Below are 18,057 nucleotides of genomic sequence, written 5' to 3'. Positions count from 1 at the left end.
GGTCAGGGTGCTGCCCTGAAGGGGATGAAAATTTAATTCAAGTTCCTGTGCTGTGTTCTGAGCTCGGCTGTGCTGATCGAAGCCTGTGGAGCAACAGCCCGCAGCGCCCGGGGGTGTCTGACCGGCAGTGTGAGACCCTGGGGCAGCGTTGAAGGGAAGGCTGCCTTTGAGTTATCTCAAATATAACAGCCTGGGTGCTGTCCTGTGGTCTAAAAAAGCATTTATTTCCTCACGGTCTTGTAAATCCAGTCAATTCTGCCTCCCCTGCCTGTGGTTTCCAAAGTTTTTCTGCGCCTGGACAAGATAACGAGGTTATCGAGCATTGGAACAGGCTGCCCAGGGAAGCGGTGGAGTCGCCATCCCTGGAGGTATTTAAAAGACGGGCAGATGTGGTGCTGAGGGACACGGTTTAGGGGTGGATTGGCAGTGTTAGGTTGATGGTTGGATTCGATGATCTCAAAGGTCCCTTCCAACTTAGACGATTCTATGATTGTAAGATCACTAGAGCTTATTTTTTTCGTGGTAACAAATATCCATAGTTCATCTGAGAGGCCACGGAGATGCTGGAGAGCAGCAGAACGCTCTTTCCTTTAGTTTCAGTATAATCTGGGCTTTATTTTAGCAAAAGGCTTAGTGACCTCAGCTGTTTGCTTCTTCATCCACATGCCAGAGCATCAGGGGCAGTGGGAACTGGGGGGGCTCGGAGGACGTTCCTTCTGGGACAAAAAATGGAGCTAATGGGCTTCTGCAGCACTTTGTTACCTGAGACTTTCTGGTACACTGAATTATTGGGAAAACTTTGGAGCTTGGGTTTCAGGGGGTTTTCTTACTCGGGTGTTGGGATTATTTTTGGTGGGAACTCTTAAAAAACATGTTCTTTGCAGCTGGGCTGGGATTCAGCGAGGAGAAAGCTGTCAAGCTGAGAAATGCCTTTTCATCCCGTGACATTCCATTTGGCTTTAGCTGGTTTATAATCTGTTTAAAAAAAAAACCAACCCAAAATGTAAAATAGAAAACCAACCCACAACATTTCCCCTTGTGCTGCTGGTGTTTCTGGGGGGCGAAAACCCCACACCAACTGTGTGCCAAAGCCCTCAATAGCCGGAGAAGCCCTCCTCGGAGCCGGGCTCTGCTCAGTGCCCTTGTGCTCCTTGGGTCTGACCAGGAAAGAGGGTTTGTTTTTTTTTTCCTTTCCCGCAGCTCCAGTGCAAAGACCTCCTGGTATGTACAAGTGTTGATAATGTAATGTTTTTTTTAACGATTTGCCCAGCCATAGCAGCCCAAACTTCCAAAAAGAAAAGCTCAGTAGGTAACTCCTTGGATTAAGAGAGGCTCTTTCATCAGTCCCCGTCATGATGAAACAGCAGAGGATGCTCTACGGGCTGTATCACCTTCAGGTGCCCAAAGTCAGGAGAAGGACCTGGGCTTTTCCATGGCAGGTCACCCAGCCGCGCATGGGGAGGAGGTGTTCATCACCCAGAGCGCGGCTTCCCCCTTGGCCCCTGAAGTGCCTAAATAATCTGAATTTCCTTCCAGACCAGCAACCTCTCCTCTCAATTTTGGAACCTTTCTTATGGGCTAGTGGAAAAAAAAAAAGATGCAAAAGCTGCTCTCCTTGCACCGAAGAGTGCTGGAGTGTGAGGGTTTTTTAAGTCTTTTTAAGTTGGTTTTTTTTGTTTTTTTTTTTTTTTTTAAGCCCGGTGCTGAGGCTGGTGGAGGTATTCATGGGAAAGCTCCCTGGCCGCAGCGGAGAGGTGTGCTGGTGTCGCTGTGTTAAATAGCTGTTGTTTCAGGATCTGATTGAATTAGGACTCGCACGAGCTCTATCAGTCTTGCCGCGCAGATAAAGGCTTGTTTATTTTTCATTGGCCCTTTGTTGAAATAAAACGGTTTCTGATAATGCCCAAGTAATTCTTTTTATCGACATTCAGGAGGCTGATACGGAAATAAAAACCAGGGAGCTCTTTCAGTGGAGATTAAGATCTCTCGGAAACGCGGCAGGCTTCTGACATGAAGTATTGTCATCGCTTCTGCCGCGGTGATGAGCAGGTCTTTTCGGTGCCGCTGCTCCATTCGATAGCAGCTACTCGCCCTGATAGACGGGCTTACTAAACAGGCAAGTTTTCCTGGAATTAGAGGGGAGGCACGGAGCATATTTTAGCAGACGGCAATGGCGATGCGCATTACAAATTAGTACAGAAAGGAAGTAAAAGTCACAGGGACAACCTTTATGGAACATTTAAAAAAAAAAATAAATTAAACAGAGGTGGTAGGCTTGTTCCTGTGTTGGATTAAGTGTTGCTTTCTGGGGGTGCTGTGGACCTTTGGGAAGGATTGTGCCCGTCTCTAACCGAGACAAGGGGATCTCATCTGAGGGAGACTGTGGTGCAAGTGGGAAAGAGAGGGCGGTGAGCAGAAACTGGGGAAGGGACCCAGGGGATGGTGAGGACCCAGTTTATCCATTAACTGCTGCTTCACTGAGCTAAGCTCATTAAATTCCCCTTGTGTATCTCAGATCTAAGGTATAAGTTACCAAGCTGTATATAACCCGGGGTGGGACGGCACATTTTGAGATTTTTAGGGGTTTTTTTGGGTAGTGAAAGATAGGGCATTCTTTAGGAAGCGTGAACTTGATGTGGAAGGTGACCCCATCCCGAAGGACCCGCTCCCCAGCCCATCACCAGCCCCGGTGCCTGCTGGAAGCTGCAGGGTCTCTGCTTCGTTCCCATACGTTAACACACCGTATACATCGGCAGGGCGGCAAGGATGCCACCACGCTTTGTCATCTGCCCTTGCCATCCGCGGTGCAGTGATGCCGTGAAGGGAGAAGCCCTGCCATGCATGGGCGGCAGGCGGAGGGAGGGGGGTGCAGAGGACACCCAGGGCAGAGCCTGCCCTATGTGGGCCCCGGGGGCTGGCTGCCGATGGATGGCTGCCATGGCAACCCTGCTTGCGCCCGGAGCTGCATCTGTCACGAAAAGGGAGAAAAATTGCCAACGGGCAGGTTGCCAAATACCCGCCAGCGGCAAGCAGGGGACTGAGCCGGTGGGGTGACCACTCGGGCATCCTCTGCAGCGGGTAATCTGGGGCAGTTTTGGGGAAGAAGGAATTAGGGTGATTCCGGGCTGGAGGCTGAGCCGGGGGATGGCATCGCTGCAGCCCTGCGGTGCTCAGGGCTGTCGCTGCGTGGTTGCGATGCGCTTTCTCACCGTGCCGAGCCCTCGGGGCCCATTGCATCGCTGCGGGGTGGTCCGAACAGGGTCACACCGGGGATCTGGAGAGGGAAAATGGGAAGGGGGGCAGCAAGTCCCCATCAAAAATGGAGCCCAAGCCACCACAGCACTGGGTTGCACCTGTGCAGCTCAGAGCCGGATTGCTCTTAATCTGCTTATAGGTGGTAAAGAATATTTTCGGGGCAGTCGCTGATACCTCGCGTCACAGGAATTAAATCATTAAACGTCGGAGAGAGGGGCGGGTTTCGGGTGAGCTGCGATTCTCTCTAGTCCTTCCAAGCCCTGGAGCACTGGGGGGAGCAGGGCTGAACCTCTGGCCCCCGCCGAGACCCCGGGGTTGGCAGAGAGGCTCTGCTGCTTTCTGGCTGAGAATGCCAAGGCTGTTTCGTTCCTGCTGCTCTTCAAAGCCATGTCAGTGCTGCAAGCGCCGCAAGGCTGCGAGTCCAGCTCCTCTCGCTGCCGTCCCCAAAGCTTAGAGATAGGATGAGCCATTGAATGGCTTCAAACTGGAAGAAGGGGAGATTTAGATTAGCTATTAGGAAGAATTTTTTCACTGTGAGGGTGGTGAGCCCCTGGGGCAGGTTGCCCCGAGAAGCTGTGGCTGCCCCATCCCTGGAGGTGTTCAAGGCCAGGTTGGACGGGGCTTGGAGCAACCTGGGCTGGTGGGAGGTGGCCCTGCCCAGGGCAGGGGGCTTGGAAGGAGATGACCTTTAAGGTCCCTTCCAACCTGAACCATTCTGTGATTCTATGATTTATTTATGAACGTGGGCGAGAGCAGTTTGCTGCTGCCATCGGGGAGGGGAGAGAAGAGCAGCGCTGGCCCCGCTGCTCCCACCCAGCCATGCTGCTGCAGCATCGCTGCCTTCTCCTGCTGGAGCACCGACACCAGCAATTAAAACCTGAGCTTTTCTTGCTACAGAGTGTTTTAGTTGCCGCTTAATACCAATTCAGTGTCTGCTTCTGTTTCTGAAATGGGCATCAGCTTTTCTGCTGATGAACTGAGTGAAGGTCTCTGCATTTTTTTTTTAATGTACCATCGCTCAGTCCAGGTGCCACAATGTGTGTGACGAGGGACCCTTTCGCAAGGGAGCCCATCTGTGGGGTGGGATGGACATAGGGACTGCATTGCACCCGGGTTCTGTTCACACACACAGCAGGAAGAAGGATTTCCAGCAGCATTTAGCCTGGGGGTGTTGCGTGCTTGTTTTCTGTAACTTAAAAAAGCGAAGTCAAATTGTTCCTGGGGTGAGGAATAGGAATGCAGAAGGATTTGGCTTGCAGAATAAAGGATTTGAATTATCTTGGGGGGTTGGTCTGGACAAGCTAAGGCAGTTCACCATCAGCTGGACTGGGTTTTCTGTGCTGGGGATGCTCAAGTTTGAGCCCTTCCAAGGTAGTGTATATCGGCCATGGGAACAGAGGTCTTACTGGCCTTTTCCAAACTGGAGAAAGTGGTGGTTGATTTGAAATCTGCAAAGGCTCTTTAAACAAAAAATTCAGGAGACAGCAGGACACGGAGATTTACAGCTGCTGCTTCTGAATTTGCCTTGCTTATGAAGTTTGCTGTCACTCGGATATGAAGAGCTAAGTAAATGCTAAATGAACTATATTTAAAAATACTTCCTCAATAAATGGCCTTGCAAATTAAATTTCAGAAGATGATCTTACCTTTAGCCCATCTTGATGATAATTTTAATTATGGTTAATAAAAATTCAATCTGCATTTCAAGTTTATTGTCTTACCCCATCATGACTTCATCCTTTAACAAGATTGGTAATGATGCAAGTGTGTGCAGGGCAAAGCACTCACCTAGAGGCGTGGGACTGGTATGAAAGTATCTCAGTGTAAGCGCTATTTGAAGCCTTTCCTGAGTATACTAAGCTCTGTTCTAAAATCAGCTGGAACTTTTTTTCCTTTTTTTTTCCCCCTGGAAGGCTGTTTGTTGATTTCTGGCCTAAATATACCCATAGGATGTTGATATATTGATATTATGCTAGTGTCTACCTTGTTCTTCTCCAGCTCTGGTGCATACCTGCCCATACTGGTGACAGTATGCTTTCATATCCTGTGGCCATCCATTCCCTGGCTGGCTGAGAAGACCTGTTCATCTCCCTGTACCTGCTCCAGCGTGCGTTTCTCGTTCTTGGGCTCCATTGCCCAGCAGGACACGCAGTTATGTGAGTGAGATCTCACCTGGCCTGTTGGTGTGACTCCTTAGCCATCACCTCTTTCTCCTCTCTTTGGAGGGAGCTGTAGTTGGGTCTTCTGTAGCCTCCTTCCATCTGAGGAGCAAAGGAAACCATAAAAACGTGAGGGAATCACAGTGCTGCTGAGCGCTGCAGCAGCCAACTCTTCTCCCATTCCATCCAAACCTTCTGGAAACGGTGGTTTTTCACATCGGGCGTCCATCAGCTCTCCATTGCAGACAGAGATACTCGGGCAGCCTCGTCATCTTTCTGGTGCTCGTTTTCTTGGAGAACCCGTGGCAGAGCTTTCGGGAAGTGCTTTACTGTTAGCAGCACGTGCGCCGTGCTGAGCCCCCATGTCCCCTGCCCAGCTGGACCTGGAGCCCGCTGGTACTGCCAGAGATGAGCTGGATATTTTCCTATGGATGTTACAGGACTGTGCAGCTCTTTTTCTCTTTCCCCTCCTCGGTTTTGGTTTGTTTTTTTTTTTTTTTCTTTAATCTCCAGGACATTTCACAATTAGAGATTTGGGATATGTCAGCAGGTGGCCGTATTATTCACTGCCTGGCACAAAATTAATCTTTTCTCTGTGGAAATCAAGGACAGGGTAGAGGACCGAGTGAACTGCCAGCTCCATAAAGATAATCTGGCAAATGAATGGATGCACTGTGTACTTTTAATGGTATTTCTTCCATCTTCTTTCAATCACCTTTCAATCACTGTGATTGCCACACATAGCATAGCACGCCCTTCCTCTTCCTCCTGCTCCAAACCCTGGTGAGAGCCTGTGGATGAATTTCCATGGAAGGGGGATGGAGAGGGCAGCCTTTTGGGTTGGAAAGTGTTTCTGCCTGGCTCAGCTATCCAGGATTTTCCTTTCCATGCTTACTGCCATGGTATCCCAACCGTTCATTTAATCAGAAACACATGCAGATGCTGATATTCCCCACGTGTCAACAGGCCAAAAGGAAGAAAAAGAGGGAAAACAACTTTGAAACCAGTTGTTCCATTATTCCCCATTCGGTGAGCAATGAGTGACCCATGACTTAGGCTGTGGCCCAGTGACCCAGCTGGATTGCAGGTCTCCTGCTGGGGTGGAAGAGCTGCGAGCGCTGCAGCAGCATTCCTTGCCTGTGCTCAGGGCAGACTTTGGCCGGTCACACATCTCTCTCTTGAAGCCAGTTTCCTGACGCAACAGGGATATACGAAGAATTTTTCAGCCATCGGTTTAGGAAGAGAAGAGAAACTTAATACCAAAGCTAAAGACAGGAGCACGGCCAAAGCCAGCTAAGGTATAGTCTGCTCAAGTATTTTATTTAACCTGAAAGTTTATAGCAGTACTCTGGATTTTATGTTCATTTATTTATGATCATCTTTTAAATCACAACGTTTGAACAATTTGGTTAGAAATAACCCTTCCTCTGTTTCTGTCTTCTCCTCTTGGCCCATGCTTTTAGTAAAGTGATGTCACTTGCTTGGAGAACACTAAATGCCATGTGAGCTTCATGTGATAAGAAACTTTGAACGTGCACGTTGAAGAATCTGGCAAGGCACGACTTGTAAGGGAATATCTTTTAGTAGCGAGCTGATCTAATTGGAAAACATGGTTTCACATCCGAGAGAAACACTTCTACAGGTCTTGGAGGAGGCTTGTTGCATATGCAGGTTGTGCTCGCCTTCTGGAGCATGCTGGTGGCTCCTGCACACACTGGGGATCCGTGATGTCCCTGGGAGGCAGATGCACATCCTGTGCTATTTTTATAAGGTTTATTTCACAGTTGCTCAACGACAAGATTAAGTTCAAGCCCAGGTTAGATCCTTGTACTTTTATATTTGGTATTGTGAAACTTTGGAAGTGGTACAAGCGGTGGTGCCTGGACTGATTTGAACCAACCTGAGGAGTAGGACACCAGCTCTCTCCTGGAGAGCCTGCAGCTGCCTGGCGATCTTGCCCTTGAGAAAGGTTTTCTGCTCAAAAAGGTGGTCAAAAGCAAAGACCTTGTGGTTAAAAAAAAATTGAAAAGTATATCTGTTTTTTAAGGTGATAGGAAGCTTTCAGGCATCTGTCTTGTTGCCCTCGCATTTTCAGAGTTGAAGAACTTACATGCAAGAGGTAGAGTTGCGCTAGTATTGCTGTTGCTGCTGAAGATTGATCATAAGTATATAGTAGGGTATGTAGCAGTGAGGTCTGAGATTTCAAGGTTTCCAATTTCCTCTGCTGATTTTCAGCACTGGTCTGATTGCTGTTTCTTGTTCCCAGCCTTCTGGAGAGGAACAACCCTTTCAAGCCTTCTGGCCTTTTATTGTTTCATTTTTATAACAAAAACCCCCATGGATCAAAAGCTGATAGGTTCAAGATTATGTCCTGGTGGCTCTGTGTAGCACTGCGGTGGCCCCACAGTGGTGTTCCTGGTGTCAGGGTCCTACCCTGGGGTTAGGCATGTCGGTGTCATTGCAGTAATTGCGCTTTTGTTCCATTTGGCAGCTGGTGATGGAGTTCTGCGGCGCGGGCTCCGTCACCGACCTCATCAAGAACACGAAGGGGAACACCTTGAAGGAGGAGTGGATCGCCTACATCTGCAGAGAGATTTTACGGGTACGTGTCCAGGGGGGAGCTGAATGTCGGGTGTTGGAGTACCGTGCTGGGTGCTTGGGGGATACGGAAAGCCTTTGGCTCTGCAGGCTTTGTGGCTGCCGCGCCGCCATCGGCTGGAGCCTCCTCGGTGCCGGTAGGCATGAATGATTCATGTGCTCGTATGATGCATAATAAATAAGCCCTATTTAATGCCCTTTCGCTCTATTAGTTCCTTGACTTTTAACCCTCTTTTTCCTTCAACAAAAATATAATTTCCTTTAGTATTAATAGGGCAAAGATTTATTTACATTAGAACTACATTTTGAATTAACAGAAAGGTGAGGACTAATAAAGTCGGTGGAAAGGATCTTCATGATTAAAAAGCACCCCATGTTTTATTAAATCCACGTGTCTCTGGCTTTAATGAGGATGCTGCAGCTTTTATACCCACAAGATAAATGTTTGACTGGAATGTCTTAAAATGGGGCGCACCGGAGTTTCATGTACTGGGAGATGGCAGCTTCAGCAAAGGCTTGCGTGCATTTTGCACACCCGAGGTCAGATGTGATCGTAATGGTTGCTCCAACATTAAAATCCATTGCTCTGTGAACATAAGTTTTGTTCAGGAGAAGACGGAAATACCAGGTGTGTGAAAGAAACCTACAGAAGAGCCATTCAAGTGGTAGGACAAGAAGAAACAGCCTCAAGTTGTGCCAGGGAAGGTTTGGAGTGATTGTTAGGAGAAATTTCTTCACTGAAAGGGTTATCAAACATTGGAACAGGCTGCCCAGGGGAAGTGGTTGAGTCACCATCCCTGGAGGTATTTAAAAGATGTGTAGATGTGGCACTTAGAGACACAGTTTAGTGGTGGACTTGGCAGTGTTAGGTTTACAGTTGGACTCAGTGATCTTAAAGGTCTTTTCCAACCTAAATGATTCTATGAAGGAAAATGAGGCAAAGTGACTGCTCCGAAAGGAGGTGTCTGACACTGCTGCTGAGGCTGCTGCTTGTGTCCACGGGTGACACAGCACTTGTCTGTTGACCCTGGATGCCACCATCCGCACCAACACGATCAGTTGTTGTAGGGACACTGCTTTCAGTGCCAGGAAGGCACAGTTACACGGGCGTATTTTAAATGTATGAGCTCTGTGAGCCTACTTCTTAAAATAGACCCTGGCAGTGAGTCAGAACCCAGCCACTGAGTCATGTCCCAGGGCCACCATTGAGTGTCATCGCTTGCGTTTTGGCCGCGTGTTGGGGCGGTTGGTTGGTGACCTCCGTAGGGTTTCAGGTGATGAAAAGCTCCCACCTTTGTGCTGCAGAAGGTGACTCGGTCTTGGTTCAGATATTGATGGCCAGCTGTAATTCTAACACGAGGCTCAATCCCACGTTCTTAAAGGATTTATTGAAATTCAGTGAAATCTTTGCGTTGCCTCCAGTGCACAAAGGTGCCTCTAACCGGGTATAACATGACTAAAAAAGGGCTCCCATAGAGGTATAGTCTATTCCACGGTGTTGTCCCAAGGTAACGAGCGTAAAATGACTAATAACTACCAGCGGTGATAGCAGAAATTATTTTCTTCCTCAAATATGAATGTTTAATGTGAAATGTAAACCTAATGCAAAATTAGTTTTTGAAGTAATCCATATTTTCACTAAGCTGGCAATATCGGTGGATGTTACTTTGAAACTGAAATAATAAGTGAATGAAATAAAAATGTAGGTTGCAAAAAGAAATTAATGAGCTAATAAAAAAGCACAACAGAAAAGCTAGTTTACCTTTAGCCTTTGAGACAGGCTTTTAATTTGAGCTATATCTCCATTAGGGATATGTACAAGTTACAATATGTGCATTTGCATGGTAGCTTTTTTAATACAAGCTTTTCAATGTGTTGAAATCCCGTTTATTGGACTGGTATAATAACAGAATTGGGGTTTTTTCAGTTTCTGGATGATGGGAATACAGAAAGCAGACAAAACCATTCTATTATTTCTGCCACAGAAATGGCTCCCTAAGGCAAGGGAGCATGTGGGGGAAATACATGTCTCGAGCTACGGAGGAATTTGGGTATATATGTGTTCCTGCAGAAACTGAAAGGTTGGTTTTAATCCCTGTAGGATTGATGGTTCCCATCTCCTGCTATGGAGAGCACCACTGCAGCACGTATAGCCCGTCGGTGGGCGTCTCGCTTGCCGGGCATGTCCTCCCAGCGTGTGACATAGGACAGTATTTTGAACACATGATAAACAAAAGCGTTCTCAAGTGCTTAACTCCAACTGTGAACCTTTCATTTCTGGAGTGTGATTGGTTGAGGAGGAATGTCAGAAAATAACATGCTTTGAACTTGGATTCCTCTAACCTTTCTCTGAATTCTCTAGGGCTTGAGTCATCTACACCAGCACAAAGTAATTCATCGAGACATCAAGGGACAGAATGTATTGCTGACAGAAAATGCAGAAGTTAAACTAGGTAAGAGTGGGTTAGGGCTCTTGGAAACTGCAAGAGGGCTGATGGAGAGAAGCAGCAAAGCTGACTCGTGCATGACTTGGGGAAAGGGGATGGATACTAGGAGCTACTCTGTGTTTTTTTGTGTGCCATCCTCAATAACATGACCTTGGATGTTGACCAAGTGCTGTGCAATAAACTGCTGGTGGTTGATGGCCAAGTTCTGCATGCAAAGATGTACTTGCAGTTGTGTTTCTGTTCAGACGGGTAGTTTGGGCAGCTCTGCCATAAGATACAGGTTAAGCAATCAAGACCATTTTTTCATGCCCTGGATTGAAAACTGGCCTCTGCATCAACAGCCGTTATTGAAAGCTGTTCCCTCATACCTTCATAGTGGTGTCCTCCAGGAGTCTCCAGCGTAAGAAGGACATGGACCTGTTGGAGCAGGTTCAGAGGAGGCCACGAAGATGATCAGAGGGCTGGAGCACCTCTTCTATGAGGATGGGCTGGAGGGGGTTTTGAATAACCTGGTCTGGTGGAAGGTGTCCCTGCCTATGGCAGGGGGGTGGGAACTATATGATCTTTAAGGTCCCTTCCAACTCTAACCATTCTATGATTCTATGATCGTAGTCCAGCCAATTTAGTGTCACATAATCCAGATTTTTTTTCCAAGCCAACCTTTTGGAGAGGGCTTGATTTGCAAGAACTACTCTTCCAATCATAAGCGATGTTGGTCACATGTTGGTCACCCTGGAGAAGACCAGGGGTTCATATGAAGACCATCTGGAGGACACCAGATCAGCAGAGATAACATGCACTCAGTTGTCCAGCACCTATGTTTCTAAGGCTGTCTTTGCACGTTTTAATTTATACTAGTGATGAAAGATCCCTAACACTGGTAAAGTGAGGTGCAAGCCTTGTTTTCCTGTCTCTCTCCTCTCTCTTTACAACAGAATAAAACCCCATCTTAACAGATGGCACCATCAGCTCATTTGGCTTTATGCTGGTGAAGATTCCCCTCCAAGGGCAAATTCTCCAGGGCAAATCTCCAACCATTGTGTTGTGCAAAGTGAACTTAGTGGACCATAGAGTATTCTCTCATTGATTTGATTTCATCAGCTTTGCTTCATTTTGCAGCTCTCCGCTTGACATTTCCCTATGGGCCTTTGTCCTTGACCCTTAGTTCCTTAAGTCTGTTGCATTTCTGCCATTTCCAGCAAGAATTTACGTAGAAAAATGAGGCTTCTATCAGTATTTGGCAGGCTTTAATTCAGATGAGAAAGCATAGAACAAAGGCTGCCGCTTATTCATGTTGCTAACCCTGTTTCTCATTAGTATGAGGAGCTGTGATTTCTTTTCATTGCCTCCTGGCAAGGAGGAAAAGGCACAGGGTTTCGTACAAAACCTGGACATCAGATGATCAGATTTGTCCTTGATTGACCTCTGTTGATCCCAGCAGAAATCAAATGGGAATGTGGCCTCGTCTTTCTCTCCTGACCGTGCAGAGGAGTTGGTCTGAATGAACTTAATGTTTTACAGTCAACAGAAGAGCACTGCTCAGGCTTGTCTCCCACCTTACCATGATGTCCTGTTCTCTCTCTGATCCACAGTGGATTTTGGTGTCAGCGCTCAGCTGGACAGAACGGTGGGCAGGAGAAACACCTTCATTGGAACGCCTTACTGGATGGCCCCCGAGGTCATTGCCTGCGATGAAAATCCCGATGCCACTTACGACTTCAAGGTACCTACATGAGCATCTTCCTACTCTTTTATACCTCATTATAGATGTATGTTCACGAATAAGTCAGGCAAGGAATTAAAGCAGTACTTATTGGTGCTTGCAATGAGACTTGTGACCATAAACATCGTAAGAAGGTGCTTGGTCTCAGGTTTTATGCCGCGGTACCATGAACTTGAGGACTCGGGAATTTAGTATGCCCTTGCAGCTTTGCAAAATAATGCTGGCAGGCGGCGTGGTCTTCTCCCGCTCTCTGGCTGTTGGATTTTGGGATGCTAATTCAGGTCCAACGTGAATTTTCGTCGTGCTGTTCACATATCCAAATTTACTGTGAAGAAGTCTTTCCCCATGTGGAGAAAGGTGTCAGACTGAGACTTCTTACCTGCTAGCCTGCTTTTCAGCGCTGCGTGTTTAAATACTACAGTCAAACACGCTGTATTTGCTCTCTTTACTCTGGAGAGAAGTCAGGTCAGGTTTAGAAAGGGCAAAATCACATCTTCTGGCCTGCAGGCTGGTATTCGCAGGGAGATCTGAAGGCTGCCACACAATCGGACGTTTGGGGGGCTGACCTACTTTTCACATGTCTCTGTTGCCTGTTTGAAGTTTATTTTTGGATTGGTGGCAGCACAACATCGCTGCTGAGTTATAACGTGGCCCAGAGCCCCGTGCCACGCAACAGGTCTGCAGGAGGGTTATGAGTTCCACCTGCCCATTCAAATACAGCGAGGTCTGATGTTTAAAGCAAGGGGAGCTTAACCTGTTTTATCCCATTTCTGCCTTACTGCAAGTCTCTGGACACACGTCTGTAGAAACGTCCCTTGGTTTTTTGTCCCTTGGTGTTTTGAAGCAGCCAGAACTTGAATTTCTAACTCCAAACCCACTGAGCATGTTCAGGGAGGAGAGCAAGACGCTAACACGTGAGCTTTGAGGGGAGAAGCTAAGGCATATATAAAGCTCGCTGTACGTCTGTTCACGTGCATGCTGAGAGGTCGCTTTACAAGCTAATGTTGAAAAAGGGCTTTGAGGCCCTTTGGTTTGGCGCTAGGTAGCTGCTTTCTAACAGTAGGATGCTACAATATGATAGGGCAAGAGCCCACCATCATGGTGGGATTTGGGGTGCGATTACCAGTCACTCAGAGACATTTTTAAGCGATGAAGGATTTTAAAGTAACCAGGTGATGTGTTGGTATTGTGGCTATCTAAGTGCATCAGTCAGCTTTTGAACTGATGGCTTTCCAGCGAGCAGCTCTGCAGTCTGAGTTCAGACTCCGGGTTACATAAATTGTTAATGATAAGGACATGTAGAAATAGTTTAATCTGCAATTACTTAATTCTCTTTGAATTAACCAATTACAACGGGCGTTTCCTCAACGCTGCTGATGGCAGCGCTTCATAGCGGGGCTGCAGCCTGCGCTGGTGCACTCAACGCTTCTCCGACGGCAGCCGCCTGGCTCCAACGGTGCAACGCTCTAATTAATGACAGCTTTTTATTATTGTTATTATTATTTTTTTAAAAGGGACTGACATCTTCATAGGCTACTTCCTACCCTCAGGAAGCCCTGAGATTTTTCCTCTTTCCAGAATAACTGGGGCACTTAATATGCCGTTGACTGATGCACAAGTGCCGGGACTAAAATCCTTCTATTGTCCCCAAGGATCAAACGCTCGTAGTGAGACGGGCGCTCGCATCTCTGAAGTTGGCATTGACTGTTTTCCCTTGGCTGGGGGTATGAAACAGAAGGCCGCTTGCTGCCAACACGCTCACTGCAGGGTGTTTTCGGAACTCGCGGTGATGTTGGAGCCGCTGGACGTTAGTCCGTATCCCGGATCACATCCCTGCACCTGATGCTCTGGCTTTGAAGTAGTGGTGGTGAAAATGTAAATGGCAATTATTTATTTTTTGAAAGGGATGCAAATCAGATGCTCTCAGGTTTAGCCGACGTGGCTTAAAAGAGTGAATACAAAAGACGAGATTTATAGGGTGAAAAAAGGAATCCTTGCAAGCTTAATCTGTTGGACAAAAAGCCTCTGATCTCACTGTTTTCTTAGCCAGAAAGAGATGCCTGTGTAAGCTATGGAAGGAGGCAGTAAATACCTCCTCACAAAAATAAACCACTTTTAAAAAGAACAAATAGAAACCCCACCTTGTTGAGGTTATTTATTGGTTTTTCCCCCAGCCGGTCTTCCTTTTTTCTTTAGAGATATCTTGTCAATAAGCTTAAAATCAAAAGCGGGGGGAGGAAGGTTGCTTCCCTTCCCAAGTCAAGACAATGCAAATATATTAGCATGGCGTCTTTTTGCTGCGTGCACTGAAAAGCTTTTCAGACTCAAAAATAAAAAAAAAAAAAACCAACAACACAAAACCCCTTGAATTCCAGATCATTATAAAATGTGTGCTTCCCACTGAGTTTTCTGCTTTCTCTGGGAGACTTAGAGAGGTGATAATCCTTTTCTGTATTGCTCCAGCTTTAAGATCACTTGGCATCTTGTGTGTAGTACTGGGCACCTCGATATGGAAAGACACACTAGGAATTTGGAAGGAGTTCAGCAGCAACCCAAAGGGAAGGGGTCATGCGTGCTGAATCATGTGGAAAGACTGCGATAATTAAGTATGCGGCAGAAATCCCAGCTGACCAGAAACAAAGAATGGATGAGACTGTCCTGCGAAAGGACTGGAAATGAGATTTGAGAGAGAATTTTTGAGCAGGCACAAAGACATATAGCAAGGAAGGCTTTTGCTAAGGGAGATCATGAGTTAAAAAACGGGGAAAAGTGCCTTAAAAGTGAAAATCTATGTTGTCTTTCCTGGATGGTGTATGTGAGAAGGTGCTTGTGGTCCCTAGAGGCTGTCTCTAGCTCTGACCGAGTTTTTGGGGCTCTGTGCTGGGAATAACAACCTTTCTGGGATTTACTCACTAAATTGCAGGTTTAGAGGCTTGAAGTGGTTTGGAAAGGGCAGCTCTTGAAACAGAGAGGAGAAACGAAGAGGGACTGCAGGGAGGTGGCAGAGAGCAAGAGGTGACAGCTGGAGGTGCAGGAGGAAGGGTGGAAGGCAAAGTCTGTCTCTTCCACCCTGAGATGTACCTATTTACAACGTTTACTGGTTTTGGTCTGCTGACCAGAGTTCAGCTGGTCTCTGGCAAGCATCAGCTGCAGCTACATAGCATCAGGCTTGTTCTGGTCCCCTGTGCACCTCTACCTTCTGCCCTCGCCCTCCCATCCCAGGCAGGTCTCTCCACCCTCCCGGAGATGCGTTAGAGGCTGCGCGTGAGATGAAGGCTCCAAAATTAGTCTGGGTCCTGTTCCTGATATATCGGGTGCCGGGTTGTGAATCATTAGCAGCCCTATACGCGGTGTCCAGAATAATGAATTAGCCACCTTCTGCCAAAAAACCCAAGTTGCAGCAGTGCCGTTAGGGAAGGTGCGTGTTTGCTCTCGCCAGGCACGTACTGTCTCTGCTTCCACTGCTGTCCGGGATTGCCAAGCCATCCTTTGGGGCTCGTTACCAGATCTAGAGGTGCAGCCGCAGCTCATCAGTGATGGTGGGATGGGTGGGGAGGAGAGCTCACCACGGCGCTCTGGCAGGGAGCTGGGGATACAAATATCCCCGTTTGCAAGGGAGAAAATTGGAGGAAAAGTGATACAAGTATGAAACCAAAGGAGTTTCCCAAATAGGTACATTCTCTGCTCTCTGATCATTCAGGAGACTCAACCAAGTATGTGGGCAGAGCAGGGCTTGGGGACAGGGTAAATAAAAGTGCCCATTTCTCCTTCCATGGGCAAAATGCTGCTTTTCAGTCTTCCATTTAATGAGCAGTCCATGATACAAGAGCCTCCTGAAGTATCTCAAGATACTTCATGTTTTTAGTCTATTCCAGACAACCCGTTTTCTGCGGAGCTGTGTCAAATCCGTGGATGTATCACCCAGCTTTAAGCAGGGAGCTGGCAGCCAGTTTTGCTGCTTACCCCAGTGTGAAGCCAGGGATTAGTTTGCCACCAGCCCACCTGGGAGCTGGGGGTTTGTTCGTTAGGGCACAGGGCTCATTAACATACCCCCACCAAGGGACCTTTGGGTCATCAGCATCTCCCCAGGCAGTGTCCTCACCACTGCTCCACCAGCGAGGTGGCTGTGTCCCACGCCGAAAATGCCTTGAAGGTTTTGAAATAAATCTTGGGATAAACTGTGGGGTTGGGAGCTGAAACCCCAACACATGGCAGGAGGGTGAGACAAGCTCCTAAGGTGTGAGTCTGGGGGCTTGCAGAGGACACAGAGATCCGGCTCAAAGGGCTGAGCCCCCCGGGCTGGGGAGAGTGATGCTTCCCCCCTCGCCTGGTCCCTGCCGCTGTGACGATGCTCCCCCGTGTCACATATGTCCCTCTGTTTTCCTTTACAGAGTGACTTGTGGTCTTTGGGGATAACGGCCATCGAGATGGCGGAAGGCGCTCCCCGTAAGTAGATTCCTTGCTCTGCTTTAGTTAACCCTGGGTTGTAACGTGCTGGGGTCTGCTGAGCACCAGCCGGCGCTCAGTTCTGTGCGAGAAACACGGTGGAAAGTTTTTCCTAAGGAACCTGGGCTCGCTGAGATGGAGCTCGCAGGGTCTGTGGGGAGAAAACTGCCAGGGCAGCATGGCCCAGGGGACAGGATGGGCAGTGGGCACAGGCACATGACCCTGCGTGACTCCCGATGTGTCACTTGAGCGCTCTGCGACTCAGTTTCCTCAGGTAAAATAAGATGAAGGCAGGGGTGGAAGACTGGAAGCTGGTAAAACACTGCTCCTCAGCACCGGTCAGTGTTTACTGGCAGATTTACAAATGCAAGTAAATAAAGCAGAGCATCGCGGCGCGTGGTGCAGCTGTACTGTGCTCTGTGCCCGTCGCTATCAGCGCTGGGCAGGGCGCTGGGGACACGCACGCCACGTGGCTGGGGACATCAGCTCTCATCCCAGCTCCGGGCTGCCGCCGGGCCAGGGTCAGCATGGGGGTTGTCGCTGCAAATCCTCCTGCCACGCGGGTCTTGTAGCTTCAGAGGAAACCTGGCTTCTCGCCGTTTGCACGTGGAGCCTCTCCTTAGGAAACCCGTGGGGTCCGGGAGATGCCGGGCCGTGTTTAATGCCTCTTCTTGCACCTTGCAGCTCTCTGTGACATGCATCCCATGAGAGCCCTCTTCCTCATCCCCCGCAACCCGGCCCCGAGGTTGAAATCCAAGAAGTGGTGAGTCTCTTCCTCAGTCTTCAACGGCTGTAGAAACGTCTCTGGAGCATCTTGTTTCTGCAGCCCAGGCGCGCTGGGGATTTGGTGTTTGTATTTATGTAGCTTTGGGGGCCAGCGATGGTCTCTAGCATTGCTCTGGTGAGTGCAGGTTTGGGTCTTGATCTCCTACGGAGAGGCAATTTGGTTGTGCACCATGGGATGGAGAGCTTCCCAGACAGGCAGAGAGGGGGAACGCTCTCTAATGCTGCCGTTTCACAGTGCGCAGTCGGCTTTTCCAAGGCGGTCCGCGCAGCCTGAAGCCAGATGACACTTCGCTTGGCTCCCGTTTCTTTCCAGTCAGGTTCCGTTTTCAAGTGGAAACATGTATCCAGGCCAAAAAAAAGGGTAGTTTATCTTGAAGGCTCAGGAATGCGGAGATTTGTACTTTAGGCTTTATTTTAAAATTTTGCAGGAAAAAGTACATCACTGTTTTGAAAAAAAAAAAAAAAGAAAAAAAAAAAAGCAGGGCATGCCAATAAAAACCCGTAGGAAAAATATTCCTGAAGCCCAGCAGATGTTGTTTTGTTACTGTATGTTCTGTACGGATGGAGCTAGAGTCCTTAAAAACATTCATCTTTTGTTTGTGCTGTTTGCCGGCTCCAGGGTCAGCAGTGGTTCGGTCCGGAA

At 48.1% G+C, this 18,057-nt stretch overlaps 1 protein-coding gene across 1 annotated transcript in view; it reads left to right on the top strand.

The window, feature by feature from the left end:
• Positions 1 to 18,057, top strand: part of TNIK (TRAF2 and NCK interacting kinase) — a 146,860-nt gene that overhangs the window by 72,497 nt on the left and 56,306 nt on the right. The window contains exons 5-9 of the mRNA XM_009884508.1: positions 7,906 to 8,016; positions 10,375 to 10,465; positions 12,052 to 12,182; positions 16,574 to 16,628; positions 17,313 to 17,391. Of these exons, the coding sequence (XP_009882810.1) occupies positions 7,906 to 8,016; positions 10,375 to 10,465; positions 12,052 to 12,182; positions 16,574 to 16,628; positions 17,313 to 17,391 (467 nt within the window). The remainder of the gene's footprint in view (positions 1 to 7,905; positions 8,017 to 10,374; positions 10,466 to 12,051; positions 12,183 to 16,573; positions 16,629 to 17,312; positions 17,392 to 18,057) is intronic.

Source organism: Charadrius vociferus, unplaced genomic scaffold, assembly GCF_000708025.1.
Source record: "Charadrius vociferus isolate BGI_N301 unplaced genomic scaffold, ASM70802v2 scaffold104, whole genome shotgun sequence".
In the NCBI taxonomy this organism is placed as follows: Eukaryota; Metazoa; Chordata; class Aves; order Charadriiformes; family Charadriidae; genus Charadrius; species Charadrius vociferus.
The sequence above is the reverse complement of the archived record's forward strand: the minus strand, read 5'-3'. Positions and strand labels throughout refer to the sequence as shown.